At 37.5% G+C, this 18,241-nt stretch overlaps 2 protein-coding genes across 2 annotated transcripts; one reads left to right on the top strand and one right to left on the bottom strand.

The window, feature by feature from the left end:
- Window positions 1–423: 423 nt before the first annotated feature.
- AIMP1 (aminoacyl tRNA synthetase complex-interacting multifunctional protein 1) lies at window positions 424–10,460 on the top strand (the record flags this gene model as incomplete). The annotated part of the gene is made up of 3 exons (XM_009075492.1): window positions 424–635; window positions 3,586–3,754; window positions 10,222–10,460. Coding segments are annotated over 3 exons (548 nt in total), but the record flags the coding sequence as incomplete, so codon positions are not given.
- On the bottom strand, window positions 9,372–16,880 carry GIMD1 (GIMAP family P-loop NTPase domain containing 1). Its single transcript, XM_009075481.1, has 3 exons — window positions 16,466–16,880; window positions 12,259–12,563; window positions 9,372–9,382 (listed from the first exon to the last, which is right to left on the bottom strand). Exons 1-2 carry the CDS (start codon window positions 16,856–16,858, stop codon window positions 12,285–12,287), a joined length of 672 nt encoding a protein of 223 aa, XP_009073729.1. The 5' UTR covers window positions 16,859–16,880; the 3' UTR covers window positions 9,372–9,382; window positions 12,259–12,284.
- Window positions 16,881–18,241: the final 1,361 nt, after the last annotated feature.

Below are 18,241 nucleotides of genomic sequence, written 5' to 3'. Positions count from 1 at the left end.
AGCTTATTGATGTGGCCTTTGGCAGACTGTATATGTCACTTAGAAACTTAGCTAAACTTGAAAGTTCAGGATGATTTCACTTTGACAAGCTTATTGATGTGGCCTTTGGCAGAGTGTATATGTCACTTAGAAACTTAACTAAACTTGAAAGTTCAGGATGACTTCACTTTGCAAACAGGAAAATACCTCTGTCCTAAGGTGGTAATTTGCTTGAGGTAACAATCTTAAGTTGAAGTGTGTATGATGTTTCACCATGGGGAAACTAGTAATAGAGGTGCTACACCTTTACTCTTCTTCTGCATTTGACACTGAACTTACGATTATTTCTGAGACTGTAGCTCACTTTTCCATTGCAATGTTTGTGTACACTAGTTGTGCTTTTATTTTTCTTGTTTATTTCATGAACAAAACTTTTGTTAATAGGTGAAAAGAAGGAGAAGAAACAGCAGCCAGCTGCTGGAAGTAGTGATGCAAAACCTGTAGATGTTTCTCGTCTGGATCTTCGTGTTGGCTGCATTATTACTGCTGAAAAGCATCCGGATGCAGACACTCTGTATGTTGAACAAGTGGATGTTGGAGAAGCAAGCCCAAGGACTGTTGTCAGTGGTTTAGTGAAGCACGTTCCTCTGGATAAGGTATTGACAAAATTATTTATTGATACTGCAGGAAAGGAAAAGGTATTTAAAGACCTTCAGCTGTTTATAAGATATGGTTTCGTTCTGCTAAAAGATTTTGTACAGTCATGAAAAGAAAAATAAAATGCAAATGGAGGTAAAGTTTAACAGCACTTGCCAGAGAACAGAGAAGTACCTTTACTCCACACCAGTTCCTTTCTGGTTCCAGTGTTTCTTTCCTTGGATCTTATTCTAATTCCTCTCTCATTGGTACACTGGACTCTTAAACCAAACAGATGTGACTGTCTCTTTAAGTTTCCTAGTATATAGTAGAGAAATCATAACTTTTTGCTATGATCCAAACTTTTGAAACCTTTGTCGTCCAATTCTCTTTTGTAGCCCTTTGAAATGTTCAGCATGAAGTAAAGCAAAGAGCATTTAAATTTAATTTATCTGACAGTGAGTAGCTTAAACAACAGTGGAATACAAAATGCATTTTTCCTCATTCCTCATCCAGAATAGTCTGCCTCTATGCTTTTTTTTTTTAGGTGATAACACTTTTCTGATTGACACGCATGGTTTATGGATGCCTTTGGAACAGCCTAAGACTTTAAGATTAAATTTTCCTTCCACACCTCTTCTAGAGAGTTAAATAAAGGGAGGAATTGATTGAAGGCTGCTTCTAAATTCAAATGCAAGCCTGGTATTTAAAACAGTGTTGTGCAGAGGAACTGCAAAATGGATCATGAAGGAATTGATCTCAGTGTGGAAAAGTTACACTTTCTCAAATGTCTTTTCACAGTCTGTCCCCATGGTAAGACTGTAAATGTAGGAAGCAATTAAAATTGTGATTGCTGTTTTTATGCTACAGAAAGTTAGTGAACCAGAAAAAAACCCCTGAATATAATAACTATTCTGCACTGATCACCTGATAGCGTCCAGTTACTGGATTTGCAGTGGCCAAAATTTCAAATTGTTTGTTTTTAGCAGTCTGCTTTCAAGAAAGCATGTAGAAAAAAACATCCTTCCTGTACTTGCAAGCATGAAGTATGTAGAATGAAGTAATGGTAGAAGTCTTTTCTCTTTAACCTGCTTACTGTCTGGAAAAATAATCTGAAGTACTCATTAACAGAGAATTAGGGATCGTCCTTGCACGTTCTTTGAGAACAATTTCTGTGTCTGGTTTTAGTTTTGGCAAGTCTCTATTAAGAGAGTAAGTTCTTAGGGCAAGCTTCCATCTTCTTCGTGTTTGGTTTTTTGTTTGAATTTTTTGTTTTAAGTGCTCAAAAATGGGAAGGCCTGGCATCTACTGCCATATATTTCATTAAAAATGTATACATCAGATCAAGCACTATAGCCATAATTCACAAAAAAATTCAGCTGTACATGAGTTCAGTGTTTGATGTGGTGATTTAGCAGAGTTTGAGGCTGTTGTATCATCTGAGTTTACTTTTGATCAGGAAGCACAGTATGTATCTTCACTAACATGTCAGTATGCAGTGCAAGTTGCTTGTGGGTGTGAAAACTTCTTGCATGGCCACTTTGTGTGGTCTATTGTGCTTCTGTGCACGTGGTGGTGTAGCCAAGTCCAAAGTTGCACCCTCAAGTATTGTGTACAGATGTGTCATCAGCAACAGGGATATGGAAGGATATTGACATGAGGTGGACCATGCCAGTGCTGAGCTTTCTCAGCAGCAGCTGGGAACAATGGGAGAACATTTTGAAATGTTAGGAGGAATTGACAGCTTTTCTGCCACTGCATTTGGCTTTTTGAAGTGCATCTCTGTGTGATCCTAGCATCAATACCTGTCTCAGGCAATCATTCTTGAAGTTCAGAGAGTTCTCAAGTGTTGCCTTTTGAAACCTTGAAATCACCTGTATCATAAGAGATCCTCATGTCAGTGACCATAAGTGAAGGACAAGAATGAAGGGCATGTATCTTAAACTTAGCAAAAAGAGAAAAGGCCACCACCAGCCTCCAGAAACACTATTCTACAGCCATTCATTGTGAGAGGATACATTACAATTCTATCTGTTATGAACTACATAGTCTCATTATTATAGCAGAAACTTTTCTTTCCACTTCAGTGGCTTGACCTTTTTTCTTTCTAGACCATTGCTTGTGTTGTCCACCCAGGAATGAGCAAGTCGAACTAGAATTTGTTTCTTTTTCCTAGACAGAATGATAATAATATTCTTTCTACATATTCTTGATCTTCTAATTTTCTTTGTCTTGTCTAGTCTAGATGGAAAAGACATATCTGTAAATTATAAAGAACAATGACTGCATCATGACTGTAAACTTATTTATACATTCTGTGCAATATAAGATACCTTTCTTAAAGTAAACCACTTTTTACCTCAGCTTTCCTCCTTCCTTGAAGCATTACACTTCAAGGCTTTATTAAATGCTCTTGTTTCTTTTCAGATATGAAGCAAGTAGAAACATCCCTGTAACCAAACCTGTGACTTGTGTTTGCTGGCAAACTTAAGATCCAGAGAAGTGTGTAATAGATTGAGGATGGCTCTTTGTTGTTTTTATCTATGAGCTAGCCTAATTTGTAGAGTGGTTTTGTTGTTATTATTATTAAATAGAAGTTGCTTGTTTAATATTGCTGTATTGAAAGTGGACTGAACTGGTGGTCTAGAATGAGTAAAGATGGAATGCAGGTGAAATGACTCAGCTGGTTTTTGAATTTCTGAATTGCATATTTTATATTACTATAATAAGTATGCCATATTTCAGCATTTACTCCATTATTCACTGTCTAGATCTTAAGTGATTTGAATGCTATTTGTTACTCGTGTCCAGGCATTAAAATGGAGAACCCATTGCTACATGCTTCTCTTGTGCTTCTCTTGTCATGTTTAATCTCATCATTGTAATTCTTTTGTTATAGTGAAATAATAGGAGTCCCCAAAAGCATGTGGCATTTTGAGTACTCACATCCTTCTGCTTTCCTCCCCCAAGATGCAGAATCGGATGGCAATACTACTCTGTAACTTGAAGCCTGCAAAGATGAGAGGAGTAGTATCTCAGGCAATGGTGATGTGTGCCAGCTCCCCAGAAAAAGTTGAAATTCTGGCTCCCCCACCTGGAGCAGTACCTGGGGACAGAATCACTTTTGAAGGTTTTCCTGGTAAGTAGATACTCGGTGAAGTGGTGGAAACAGGTATGTCTGTGTTAAAAACAGCATTTTAAAGTTGGTGCTTTGCAAGTTACAACAAGCAAATATAAAGCATCTTTCCCAGTGTTTCAGGGTAAGTGATGAAGTAATAAGTTCCTGATGTCAGCTTCTCTCTGTAATGAAAGTGTCAGAACTTTAGGGTTTTTTTCTTTTTTTTTTTTTTTTTTTTGAGGAAGAAGGGACAGAGAGGATAAGAGGGGTGGAAACCAGGGTTTGTTTGTCTAGGAGGAAACGTCTTTTTAGGTCTCCAAAGACAGACATTGAATTCCTTCCCACCTAATTAAATCAACAAATCTGTATTTTTCAGAATCTAAATTAGAATTTAATCAAATTTAACCTTTGTCAAAAGATGATTTTCATCCATTTTCCCATTTCTTCCACCTGCTTTTTACCTAGGAAGTTATAGTTTCTGACTCTGCATATTGGGAACTCAAACCAGCATGGTAGATGTAGCATGTTGATGAATGTTTCCCTCTTACCCAAATGCAAGTTTGTTATTCTCACTGTCTGAAAGGGATATGGTCAGGTCAGCTTATCCTGTTGCTAATACTTCGTATATTATAATGCTTATAAGTGTTTTCAGCAGAAGTTACTGGTCCATCATGATCCCAGTAAGAAAGCCACTCAGACTGTTGTAAAGTGACATTTAAAGTACTGTTTATTAGAGCTGGATATGAAAGGAGAGACTTGTATAAACAATCTTAAATTGCACACATGATGGGAATGCACAATCAGCAGGCTGTGCACTCCCTGTTCATAAGGAGAGTTTCCACCTTTTTGGCCATTCAAGTTATTGTGTCTTATTATTCATTGCAACTCTTGAACAGAAAGGAAGTTTGCATGAGAACTTGATGCTGCACTGTTCCATAAAGGTGAGGACACACAGGTGGCTCAGTTGCTGGTACCATGTGGGAGCTGCCTGCAGGCTCCTCTGTTACAATCAGCTGCTTTGATTTATCTTGTACCCCAGAAATTTGTGCAGCACACCCCAAGCCTGGACCTCCTCAGGTCTACTGTTACTTGGATCACCAAGTTCTTGATGAATAGTGCTCTTTTGGTCATGATCACTGCCTCACTTTAACTTACAGAAAAAAGTGATCTAGTTCTCATATTTCCCAGTTTGGGTGGAGTTGTATGTGTGTGCATTTGTCAGCAAGGTATTCATCTTTGAGATGAATTTGTTGCTCAAAAGTTGGCTTTCACATGTGAGAAAATGGTGTAGCTTTTTATTTTCTACGTAGAACCATATTAATCTCTTTAAGCTATTGCACCTCTGACAATTTCTAGCTGTACAGCAGTGTTTTTATTTATGAGCCTCTTGGCAAGCTCTATGCTTAAACATATTGGCTTGAAATACCTTTCATAAATATATATATATGTATGTATACAGATATTTTTATGCTTCTCATGAGTGAAACTGATGTTCTAAAAAAAAGATATATTTGGTTGGAATCTGTTAAAGGAAGAAAAGCACTATCTGGGTGTTTATGAAATAGGAGCATAGCTCAGCTTGCTGTGATTTAATGCTTCAACTGAAAATATTTTAAGAGAATACTGTGTTTAAGAAGGAAATCAGTCTTGCAGAATTTTTATTTCAGTTTTACTTTCCTGGATTAAAAGTAGACCAAGCTTGCTTGTTGAGATGCAGAATTGGTAAGCTATACTGAAATCTTGAGGGCTTCAGTAATTGCATTGACTAAATTGTAGGAATACTCACTCATAACTTCTAGTACTTATTACATATTGTGAGTAAAGGTAGATGAAATGTTGGATATGTGACCTCCATTACATGTAAGGATATACTCATCCTGCTTTCTGTTGCTGTGGAAATGGATGTGCAAGACAGCATCAAGCCATAAACACTTCTTGTGCATAAGCCCTGCAAAATAATAGACAAGTTAACCTGGGCTGGAGGGTCTCTTGTTTGCTTTTGTCTAAGATACAGCCTTACTCCAAACATGTGCAATCACACAGCACCTACAGGATGGACAAGGGATCAGCCCCAGCAGCATGGGTTTAGGAGGGGCAGGTCCTGTCTGACCAACCTGATCTCCTTTGATGATCAGGTGACCTGCCTGGGGGATGAGGGGAAGGCTGTGGGTGTATCTACCTGGACTTCAGCAAAGCCTTTGACACCATCTCCCATAGCATACTCCTGAAAAAGCTGCAGCCCAGGGCTTGATTTTGAGAAATTTCTCAATTTTGAGAAATTATAATTATTGCCTTAAAGTGAGTTGTAAAATGCAAGAAAAAAAGCACTGATGGATGGAGACTTAGAAAATAACTCTGGCATCAGCTTCTGTAGGTTTATTTGTCATGTACTTGTCTTTTGCATGTGCCTCTCTAAACTAAGATATTGGCACTATTAATTGGGAGGGTTTGGATTTGCTTTAGGGTTTTTAATTTCTTTTATCTAGAGGCTAAGGTTGTTGCCACTTACCTTCTTGTCCAGGTGATTAACAACTCTTGGTGTGTTTGGTTTTTCCCTCTCTCTCCCCTGCCCAATTCCTTTTTCTTTTCTTTTTTTTTTCCTGAGGTTTTGTTTCTTGGAGGGTTTTGTGGAATTTGATTATTTGGTTTTGTTGGGTTTTTTTTAATCCTGAGGTGCAGTATCTCACTGGGAGACTGGAAAACTAATTCTCAATTTTTAATGGAGTTGTATATCTGTATCATCTTCTCACATTTTTGTGTCAAAATCTCATGCTTCTTAGCTGCACTGTGCTCATGGTCTGTCTGGGCACTTCACTGATACAGTTACCAGGAGGATAGACTCCTTGTGGTGACGGATGTCATTTAATTTCACTTCTTAATTGTAACTATTTAAATTCTGATCCATTCTTTTTTTTGTTTTTTTCCTGAAAAAATTTTAAAGCATAAAGACTGAGTTTCAGTCCTTGAAATTAAAATAGAAAGGACAGCTGGGTCTTATTTTAGTTGGAAGTATGAAAGCCTATGAAGTAACAGAAGCTGCAGCAGCAACAATAAAGCAACTCTAAAATGTACACAGATGTCTATCAAGCAGCTTTGAATTGAGTTATTTTTAAGCCTTCTCTCTCCATCATACAAAATATTCATATAATACAGGCTAATTTTCTGTGGTTATTTTAATCAAAGTAAACAAATGATCTCTTGATTCAAACCAACTGAACTTCTTTCTGCATAAACTGGAGAGTTTTTCTAGAACCATCTTAAGTGTCAGAGAGGAGTGATTTGATAAGGAATGCTGTTGCCTGGAGAAGTGTTCTTTTCTCTTCTGTTTATTTGATATCTTTACTCTCAGTGGAACTTTTAACACTGTTTTATACTCCAGTGCATGAATCTTGAAGATCCATTTGGCTTCTTTTATGTTAAGAACTTTATCTAATTTTTTACCTACCTCCAGTGGAAAAGGTCTGGTTTGTAAACCATAGAAAAATTATTCTATCGTATGTCCGTAAATACTATGTCCTCCTACACAGTAGTTGCTGTAAGACAGCAATAATGCTTGGGATTTTCACAGAAAACTGTGAAATCTTTCTTACAGGAGTATAATTGATGCTTTGACAAAACTCATCAGGGCAGAAATGCCACATGAACCAAAAATCTGTTATTTAAGTTAAATAATTAATAATAGTTCAGCTCTAAGAATCCCTGGCAATTCAGTGAATTACTATCTCTTAAAATAAAGACTACTCAAACTGGGGTGCAGTGGTTAACCTGAATTTAACAAGTTTCTTTAATCAAAGCTTGGGTGTATGGCTGCTTTCCTTAAGTTGCACAGTTATAATCCACAGTGGGGTAAGCAGCATTAACTTTTTGTAAAGGCACATGTCACCACGTCCTTTTGCCCCTTCATGAGCTGAGACATATTCCTTGAATAGTTGTTGAGCTATTAAAAAGTGGAGGGGTTTTTTTGTTTATTATGAGAATTTATTTTGTAATATTAAAACTGCTAGACTGAATGGCATGTTGAACAAAATTCGGGACCTCTTATTTGGCTCTCTGTAAAGAGTTGGAAGCTGATTAAACCATTAAAAGTTTCAATTTATTGTATTTATAGAAACCCTTCTAAAGAATGTTTTCTGTGAAGAAGGAATGCAGTGAGGGGAAGGCATAGGAAAATGTACAGCCTAAAGCTCTGGTAGTATTTAGAATTGGTGCCTATGCTAATCTAATATGACCTCACCACAGATCCCAAGGGGGCTTGATGCAGGATTCCAGAGAAACTTATTAAGAAAGTTTTCTATAAAAAAAGTCAGGGGTTGTTCATACTGAAAATAATCACATGGTTTTTATATTTGAGGAGGGGAAAGAAAATGCACAATGGATTGCTTAACATTCTGTTTAATGATTTGATTAGTTTGTATCCATTCACTTTGGTCTAAATCCAAGTTTGCCTTTGCTCATGAACTTGAGCATTGAGCAGGATTTTTATTTTAGTGAAAATGCAAAATTGGCTGTAATTAAATAATTATTATTTATTTGCTTTACTATTTAATGATTCAAATATGTTTTGTATTTAATTAGCTTCAGTTTTAATATGAATTATAAATATTCTATAGAGATAATTATAGTGGTATTACTGATTTTTCTTTGCAAGTGCATCCTGGTTCTGAAATTACTTGACTGCATTATTGAATCCTGCTCTAGTAAGACTAGCTTTATTTCACAGAGAAATCTGGCCTGATCTGCTTCTCTTACAGAAGAGAAGCATTCTTCTTCTGTATCTTACAGATGTAGAAACTACACAAGTTAGACTCATCTGCAGGCAGAAATAACTTAGATTTGCAAGTGTTGAAAATATGAGTAGACTGAAAACATTTAAAGGAGAATAACATTTAACCACTTGTTGGTCAGTCAGTCAGGAATACACCAAATAGTAATGAATTTCAACCACCTACTAGAAACATGTATGTTAAAAACCATGAAGCTTTACAGTTTTCCTTCTTGAACCTTTGGCAACACTGAGTAGTGCAATATAAGAATACTTGATGTTCTGCACACTTGGAGAGCCTCCTCTGAGAGGATCTCAGGGAGGATATGATTACTAGGATTTGGGTTTTGAATCTTGCTTGTCCTGGACCTTAAGATTTTGATAGTTTGGGCAGAATGGTGCCAATATGGCACTCCAAGCAAGTAAAAAATAAAATATATAGAGAGAGAGTGTAACAACAATGAAATAGCATGGGATCCATTTCAGTATTTAAATGTGCTCTAATTATATTTAAATAATACTTTGAGTATTAAATAATACTTTTTTGTCTTTTGTGTGACATACAAGAGGTCAAAAGTAGCCATCATAGTGATTAAATGACTTTTTTAATTAAATCTTTTTCTTTAATAGCATCTGCATTGTATCAGAATTAAGAGACTAAATGTGTTTTTTAATTAAATCTTTTTCTTTAATATAATCTGCATTGTATCAGAATTAAGAGATTAAATGTACTTGACCTTTGAACAGAAAATAATTGTTACAGCAAGTTGACTGCCTTGCTTTATCTAGATTATGTCAACAGGGAGCAGTTTGTTCAAGAAAGCTTATTTAGCTTAGTTGTTTTGTTTCTATACTTTGTATTTTGTGCTTATTTAAAAATAGCATAGCTGAGTATTTAATATTTTTTTCCTGTCTAGTTTGTTGACTGTGTTTCAAAACATTAGTAGGACAAACCTGCATTTTGTGGTCCTTGTATAATCAGATTTGCTAATACAGTTAGACTGTCAATACTTCTAGGGCATAGGTTGCTTATCATGGTGTGTGCCTGGAAACAGGAAATTGAGGCCATAATTGCTGAAATACTAGCTAACTTTTATTGTTATTTTAGGCACCAGAGCTTGTCATCAAATAGTACAAAAAGGAGCAAAACAGTGTTGAAACTTAGGGCTAAAATTATAAATCAGTATTCTACCTCTGGATTATTCTTGTCTAAGTTCAGTATTTCTCAACTGTAAGAGCATCTGCTAAATTCACTTAATCGCTTATAAAAGAATCATTAATTTCTAAGTTTAAGACACCTACAAACCCATGTCTTGCTGAGTAGTGTATTTCTGTGGTCCACATCTAGTTAATTCTTAGGAATCGTTTTGGTCTGTAATAAATGTAAAGTATCAACTAGCAGTGGTTTAATTTCTTCCTTTTGACAGTGTGTGTGATCTGTTGCAACCTTTTTTCCCCTGAAAGATCACCATTTTGAGAGAGGTTCTGGAGGCTTTTTCTAGACAATTCCTAATTCCAATAAAAGTTTTCATTTTGAAAATCAAAGGTGAAGGGGTTTGTTTTCCCCCTAAAAGTGTGGGCAGTGATGCTATGTGGTCTGTCAGAGATGTGTATACATACATAGAGCTCTTGCTCCAATTTGTGTGCTATTAGGTTATTTTGTATACATACATAGAGCTCTTGCTCCAAGTTGTGTGCTATTAGGTTATTCTTTGTTTTGAAACAGGAGATCCTGAGAAGGAACTTAATCCCAAGAAGAAGATTTGGGAGCAAATCCAACCTGATCTTCACACCAATGACCAGTGTGTTGCTACATACAAAGGAGTTCCATTTGAAGTGAAAGGGAAAGGAGTCTGCAGGGCAGAGACCATGGCAAACAGTGGAATTAAATAAAGAAATGGTTAGAAACTTTTTCAGATGTTGAAATGGAAAGTGATGCAAGCACAATAAAAAATGTGAAATGCATGGCTAAGAGTTTTTTTGTTCGACTCCTCTTCCAGAGGTATAGGATGTGTTATGCCTCCAACATTTTCACAATTCACTCATTCACCATGCTTACTGTCCTTGAGGTTATGTGTTGTCAACAATTATCAACTACTCAGTGCTCAGAACTTAATTGCCAAGGCTTGTTTGTGGTGAGACTACACATAGGCAAATGTATTTTATGAACAGCTTAAAGGTTTAGGGGATCTATGGAGCACATGCATCTCAATAAGGAAGAATTTCTGCCACATTCCTTGTGTGCTAATTGCAGGACTAGCAGCTGGATAGTGAAGGCCACAACTGCCTTTGTTCTTCTAGTCCCCTTGTAATCATTTTTCTCCTCTTGTTCCAAGCAGTTTTCAGATATATTATAAGCCTCTGCAACTTTGTTCTTGCCTCTGTTATCTCTGTAGTCTGTACACGTGTAACAGCTGTAACAGGAAGATTGAACTATGGTACTTTATGCCCTCAGATGTACAAGTGGACATACTTTTATGTACCACAGCTAAGCTGTTAAAATTTCATTAAGATCAAAGCTGTCACTTTGCTAAAATAGTTATTAATCTAGTCCACCCAGGTATTTCTGTCCAAATGATGGATAGGACTAAGAAATAATGAATAACAAATAGACTGCTGGAGCTAGTCAAATACTGGAAACCAAAATCTGTTTCTACTGTCCAAACAGGTAGAAAAAGAATTGCTTATTTTTTGTTGTTTTAATGTAGTTTTCTACAATGATACTTTATACAAAAGGTACTTTGATTTTAACAGAAATAGCTTCCTTAGAATTATTCAATAATAATGTGCAAAGAGTCGTGCTGCTAGAGTAATAGCCTCAAATTGCTACTTTTAAATCTTTCTAGTAATATGAAAATGAATGTTTTGGCTCAATTTATAATAAACCTTTTAAGCAGCTATTTAGAGGTATAATATTGAATTAAATATTTACTGTCCATTGAAACAGTAAGAACCATGTTAACTACTGAAATAAAAACACTCAGCCTCTCCAAATTTTCAGGCTTTGAAGGTTGTCCAGTAAACAGAGAGAAAACAAAATAACAGTGATATAAAATTAAAAGGAACAGTTGCAAAAAGAAGAGATGAACAGATTTCAAATGAGTTTTGTGTGTGCCTGTAAACTGTGTTAGATTTTTGTGCATCTGGGAATAAGCAGTAGTAATTAGTTCTCTTAAATGTGCTGAATAACATAAAGCACATGGAAGCTATTTTATCTGCCTTGTAAACTACATATCCAATAATGTCCTATTAACCCAAATCCTTGAAGTTCAGAAACTCAGTTATAACTAATCTTGAATCAAGGTAAGGAAATACTTTTACAGTAGATGAATCGTAGCTTTTAATACCAGAGAGCTCTTTACAGACCTGGAAGTTCAGAGGAAATTCTGGAATTCGAAGGAACTCCTGAAAGCTTAAAGAATAGAGTAGAGATGCTCCCTTACAGTCTGAACTTGTGCATTTTTTACTTTTGTTTCTTGCAGATCTGTATTGTGTGTGAACTGTCATATGCAGCCTGGTGCAGTCCAAAATCTCATTTGTGATTACATACCTACTAAGAGCATGATTTTAGAGCACTAGCTTGTTCTCATTTTGTGGTTACAGCTAGGATTCTGGCTGCAGTAGTGTGAGGTGCTCTATGAAAAGCAAGTAGTTTGGCAATCTAAAGAGGTATTTCAAACTGTGTGTTCGAACATATTTGATGTGGAATTTTCCAGTTGATGGCTTCTACTTGTCTATTTCTATTAAATGTTACTGACTGTACAAAATAGGCAAAGGAGTACCTGAAAGCTAATTTTGTTTCTTATTGTTTTTAAGTAGAAGAGCTTGATAATTATTTTGTCTTATAAAGTTCAAGAGCTTTCTTAAGACAATAGTTCTTTCCTCTTTAATCATGCTCCTCTGGTTATCAAGGAAAATATATTTGTGCTGTAGTGAGTTCAGTAGTGACAATAGGGTACTTGAGGCACTGTGCAGGTATTCTTCCTCACTGCATCCAGCCTCTTCTGCCTTGTCAGCATGAGTAAGTAGAACTGCAGTGAAATCCTTCCAATTGGGACCCAGAAGTTCCTGTAATGAAAACCAAATCTTAAATAGTTCTCTCTTCTTGTTCCTTTTCCCCACTCCCATTTCATATACTTAGTACATTAACAGGCCAATTAATAATTTTTTCTTTTCCTGGCAATAATCCAGTTCATGCTACCTAAGTTGCTGAAATTTCTGTGATTTTCTAACCTTTCCAAGGCATTGATATCCACTTTCAGTGGAAAATGTGGTTGTGCAGTACTAGCAGTTCTTTGTTCTCTGACTATGGATGTTAATAGAATTTCTCCACTTCAAAAATATTCATGTAAATAAGGACAAGTGGTTGTTTAGCTATGTCACACAGTTTTAAATCAGTAGCTCTCACATACCCATATTTTTACACTTTTTGCAGCTCTTTGAAGAATTTTTTTTTTAAATCACCTTTTGTTGAAAAAATAAATGATTAATTTCTTTGTAACACAAACTGCAGTTCCAGCTGTGGCCCATAGAACTGAACTATTCTCAACAATTCAGGGAAAACACAAATCAAATGCATCAACCAAAATAACAGGCCAGAGAGTTTAACTGCTGTGGTTTATCTGATGGAGGAGAATGCAGAGAACAAGTTGCTTTTCTCTCAGCAAGTACAGAAAATTTTAATATGAATAAGAGATTGGGCTTTAATTTACATATGTAAATGAATTGCAACTTCAGTCCAATCATTCTAACTCTTGTGTGTGTTAATAATGCACTGCAATAATAATTGCACTGCAATTATCTAAACTCTGTAACCTAAATACCAAGATATTATAAACCTGCTTGAAGAGATATCTTTCTACTTCCAATATAAGCAGGGAGTTAGAAAAACCTGATGTATTAATAGTGATTAATCTGGTTTAGACACTAGGGTTGAAAAGAATTTAACAAAATTTTGCCGTAAGCTGCCTAGGACAGTCTTGGGTTATCAGTTTTAGAAAGACAGGTTAGTGCCTTGATTTGCTGAGGACTCAGTTATTAATTTCAGAATGAACATTATATCTGCCACTCTCAATTCATTAGGCTGTTACTAGGAAAAACCAAACTCCAGGCAGGTTTAAATTCTAGTAGTCTTTACTGCTATGCCATCTTCATTTGTGTGCCATCCCTGATTTGCAGAGAATCATGGTAAAAGCTCCTGATTGCTAAAGCTAGTAGTTTTCAAGCTTACATTTCCCTGGAATGGCATACTGGAATAAAACTATTACTGTTCATTTTCCTGGCACCTGTCCTGCCCTATTTATTTGTAGTGGTTTCCCCTTGAAATCACGGCATCTGGTCTTTCAAGGGGAAAATAACTAAAAGAGCTAACTAAGCTGAGAGTCAGTTTTGGCCATGAAACAGAAGTGTTGTTAGTGTGCTCACCTGCAGCGCTATCATCTCTTTGGTGTCATGGAAGTGCAGTGACATGGCTCCTAGGACTGGAATGTTGGAATAGAAGGTGGGAGGAGATGAAGGGGGGGTCAGTGACCAGCTGGAGTGCACGGAGCTTTGCCTGAGGATGGTTGAGGAGCCAGTCAAGAGCTTATGGGTCAGGATTTAACAGTGCAGCATTAGGTGACATAGTAGTGGATGTCTGCTACAGGCTGCCTGACCAGGAAGACTGAGCACATGAGGCCTTCTGGAGACAGATAGGAGCAGCCTCACATGCACAAGCCCTGGTCCTCACAGGGGACTTCAACCACTGCAATATCTGTTGGAGGGACAACACAGTAGGGCATAAGCAGTCAAGCCAGTTCCTGGAATGCATTGATGATAAAGTCCTTCTCCAAGTGATAGAGGAGGTAATGAGGTGAGGTGTTATGCTAGACCTTGTTCTCACCAACTGGGAAACCTCACAAAGTTAAACAAGGCCAAGTGGAAGGTCCTGCACGTGGGTCAGGGCAATCCCAAGCACAAATACAAGCTGGGCAGAGAGCAGACTGGGAGCAGGCCTGAGGAGAAGGACTTCGGTGTGTTGGTGGATGATAAGCTTGACATGGCCCAGCAGTGTGTGCTTGCAGCCCAGAAAGCCAACCATAACCTGGGTTGCATTAAAAGAAGCTTGAGCAGCAAGTCAAGGGAGGTGGTTCTGCCCCTCTACTCCATTCTCATGAGAGCCCACCTGGGGTACTGCATCCAGCTTTGGGGCCTTCAGCATAAGAAGGATGAGGACCTGTTGGGGTGAGTCCAGAGGAGGCCACAAAAATCTCAGAGGGCTGGAGCAGCTCTCCTAGGAAGACAGACTGCGAAGGTGGTTCAGCCTGGAGCAGAGAAAGCTCTGGAGAGACCTTACAGCAGCCTCCCAGTTCCTAAGGAGGGTCTACAGGATAGATGGAGAGGGATGTTTTACGAGGGCTTGTAGGGAGAAGATAAGGGGGAATGGATTCAAATTGAAAGAAGATGGGTTTAGATTAGGTATTAGGAAGAAATTCTTTACTGTGAGGGTGGCAAGACACTGGAACAGGTGTCCCAGAGAATCTGTGGGTGCCTCATCCCTCAATGTATTCAAGGCCAGATGGGGTGGGGCTCTGAGCAGCCTGATCGAGTGGAAGGTGTCCTTGTCCATAGCAGGGGGTTGGAACAAAATGATCTTTAAAGTCCCCTCCAACAAACCATTCTGTGACTCTGCTTTATTTCCTTTACAGTAGGTGTTTTAGAGGTCCATTTAAAAGGGAAAAGATACATGATTTATTCTCTTGTCCTTTTAATGCCCACATGGACTTAATCCAAAACAGTCTCAGACTAGAAGCATGATAATTTTTCATTGGCTTAGAGTAAAAATACTTTGAGTCAGAAGTATTATGTAGTATCAGGAGATGGAGAACTGTATAAGGAAAAAGGGTAACACTCAAATACACATAAACTGACAATAAGAGTGTGTTGAAATTAGAACCAACCCTCAAACTACTGAAGAAGTGAGGAGTAGCCTACCATTAGAGAGAGGAAATCAAACACATTTTAAAAGCTATATTTCCATCTCTATATATTTAATTACTGGTGTATTTTTATCTACGTATGTATTGTATATTTAGATAATATCAGTTACAGCAGGTGAAAAGATTAGATGGACTGAGAAGTCCTTTCCAGTCATGGATTTTTAGGAAGTTCCTTAGTGTAACACATGCAAAGTGTAACTTTGGCAATAACTGAAACCCTTTGTTTCTTAGTAAGTCATACAAATTTGGTTCATCTGATCAGACAGGCAAACTAGACAATATCTGTTTGCTGGCCTCTTCTTTTTCCTCTTCAAAGATATGTCTGCATGGTAATGAGAAATCCCCAAGTGAACAGAAAGCCTTTCCTTTTCATTGTCTCTCCCTACATATCTTACCTGCTTGCAAAAAACTAAAGCTCTCTCAGAAGCCTCAAAATACTTGCTCAAAGTCAGTTATGCTAGAAATTTTCCTCAGCCAGAGTAAATTTATGGTATCTCTCTAGTTATTTTCTCTTGAATAGATGCAGTAGTAGTACCAGTGCAGGACTGAGCTGATCATCCTTGTCCCAGGTCAGATTTTCTGCACAATTTTGGACCCACTGGTCTCTGCCTTGGTGTTTTAGAGAGCACAGGAGAGTAAGGTAACTGACTTTGGCTTGCTTTAGACAGCATTTCTCTTCAACAAGCTAGATCTGTCATGATAAACCATGAACTCTAGTTCTGAGAGAAAAGCTTACTTTGTTGATTCCTAAATTCCTTTCTGCTGAGCCCACTTACAAAAGAGAGCAGTTTTTGCCTATCTCTTCTCAAGTTTTAGTGCAGTAAATGTAGCTATGGTATAGGAGTTGGGAATGGTTTCAACTGCTGGACTGGGAAGTGTTCTGATTTTCATCTGCCCTTTTTCATTTCACTTTTGCAGTCAACTCTTCCACAACTTTTGTCACCTAAAGATGAAAGATTTGCCATTAGGGCAGAGAATTCTGGTTTTTGTTACCTGGATGAACTGAACTGCATCATCACTTTCATCTGGACACAGAGGCAAGTCAGCCCTCAGGACCAAGAGAGCTAGGTGCAGGCCTTCCTCCCCAAAGTGGTAAGCCAGGGCTGATCTCACTGTGTCTCTCACATGCTCTTTGCTCAGCCCACTGTGAGGGTAGCTTGGAGTGTCAAGTACTCGGACACGGAGAGCTAGTTCACAGCCATTTCTGCGTATAATCCCCAAAATGCGGCAGCTGCATCCGAGGCTACAGCACATAGTCACAGACCTTGGGGAGTAATGGCTCTCAAAGTCTGAGCTCCCCAGCAGGTTGTTCCCAGCAGCACTTTTGCCAGTCTGAGTTTTTCCAAGGACAACAAGGTTGATGGTCATCTCATTGGCGTCTGCCATTGTCTATGCTTTTATCCACAAACCTAAGTGAAGTACAAATAACATAAGGTTTTCAGGTAACTTAAAAAAAAAAAGCCAAAACAGTGAAAATTTCAAAATTCAATGTCTTTTGAGTGTTTTTCCCTGCCTGAAATGTTTTGAGAAGTGTGTGGTGTAGGCAGACATTCAGTACAGGACATATACCTCGATCTGATCCAAGGACAGATCTTTGTGGTACAAGAGCAGCCCAACTGACCACACTTCTGCACTGGCATAAACTGAAGAGCTGGGAAAGAATCTTACATGTAAAGAGGAACAAGCAAAGCAGCCAGAGCTAAGGAGAGGCAACAGAGAAGGGAGGAGTTAGGAAACAACTGTGGAAAACAGCCTTGTTGTGCTGGGGGAGTAGGTTAGGAAAAGGAGGAAAACTAGGGGAGGAAGAAAAGAATGGTGGCAAATAGGTGCTGCTGTTATTAAGTAACCATGTTTCAGGATGTAAATATTTACTTGTTTTAGGAGAAAAAGGATAATCAGGGAGAAGTAGATTTTAAAGGAATAATTTTTCACAGCAGAGAACATCTTAGAATATGTCTTCAAGCAGCTACTGCTGAAGTTGAAATAGACAGTAATCTGAAAGGGCTTTCTGATGCAGATCAAGATAAGAAGTATGTCTTAATGATGAAAGAGAAGAGCTGAAATAGCCAAAGCTGCATGTTCATAAATAAGGTCTCTCATTCTCTTTTTTACTTTTCTCTAATCCAGTATCTGGTGGGGTTTTGTTGCATGTTAATCATCTGACAGGAAGACTGTCTATTTAAATAAATTCAGACATTTTTCAGATGGAAAAAACATAAAGGCAAAATAAGTAGTTGATTTTAAGTTTTCTGTGACATCTGATCTTCATAAAGAATTTATTTTTTTGTTAAGATACCATGTTTAAGTACTCATCGAGAGACCATAGATAAATTTAGACTAGGATTTCCTGGGATTAATTTATTTAGATTCTTGCTGTGCAGTTTAAGCTTTCTCCCTCATATTAAATCCATGCCTAAATCAAACTTTTAAAATAAGTTTAGTACAACACCAAACATGCAAGAGCTAGTAACATACTAATTTTCTTACAGACAACATTGAATACTCTAGATGATAATTTCCATGCTGAATTCACAGTGAGGTTTTTGTGGATTGTTCAATGATCAATTTCCTTTTAAAAAGGCACTTGACAAAATTATTGTCTTCAGTTATTCATCAGTCTAGATGTGCATTGTATACTTTTTCTGTAGCCTAATAATGTGCCATGGTAGACGTGCATTTGTGCATTCCTTTTTTAAATCACAAAGATATGTTCTTTTTCCCATGAGTCTACTCTTAAATACTTAAATTAATTTCATATTATGTCACTTA

This window comes from Acanthisitta chloris, unplaced genomic scaffold, assembly GCF_000695815.1.
Source record: "Acanthisitta chloris isolate BGI_N310 unplaced genomic scaffold, ASM69581v1 scaffold3200, whole genome shotgun sequence".
Classification (NCBI taxonomy): domain Eukaryota; kingdom Metazoa; phylum Chordata; class Aves; order Passeriformes; family Acanthisittidae; genus Acanthisitta; species Acanthisitta chloris.
The sequence above is the reverse complement of the archived record's forward strand: the minus strand, read 5'-3'. Positions and strand labels throughout refer to the sequence as shown.

Excerpts from the sequence above, each read along its gene's own strand:
- GIMD1 (XM_009075481.1), bottom strand. The coding sequence starts at position 16,858 with ATGGCAGACGCCAATGAGATGACCATCAACCTTGTTGTCCTTGGAAAA. Across the intron at positions 12,564-16,465 it reads ATGCAGTTCAGTTCATCCAG|GAACTTCTGGGTCCCAATTG; the intron begins GTAACAAAAACC and ends TTTTCATTACAG.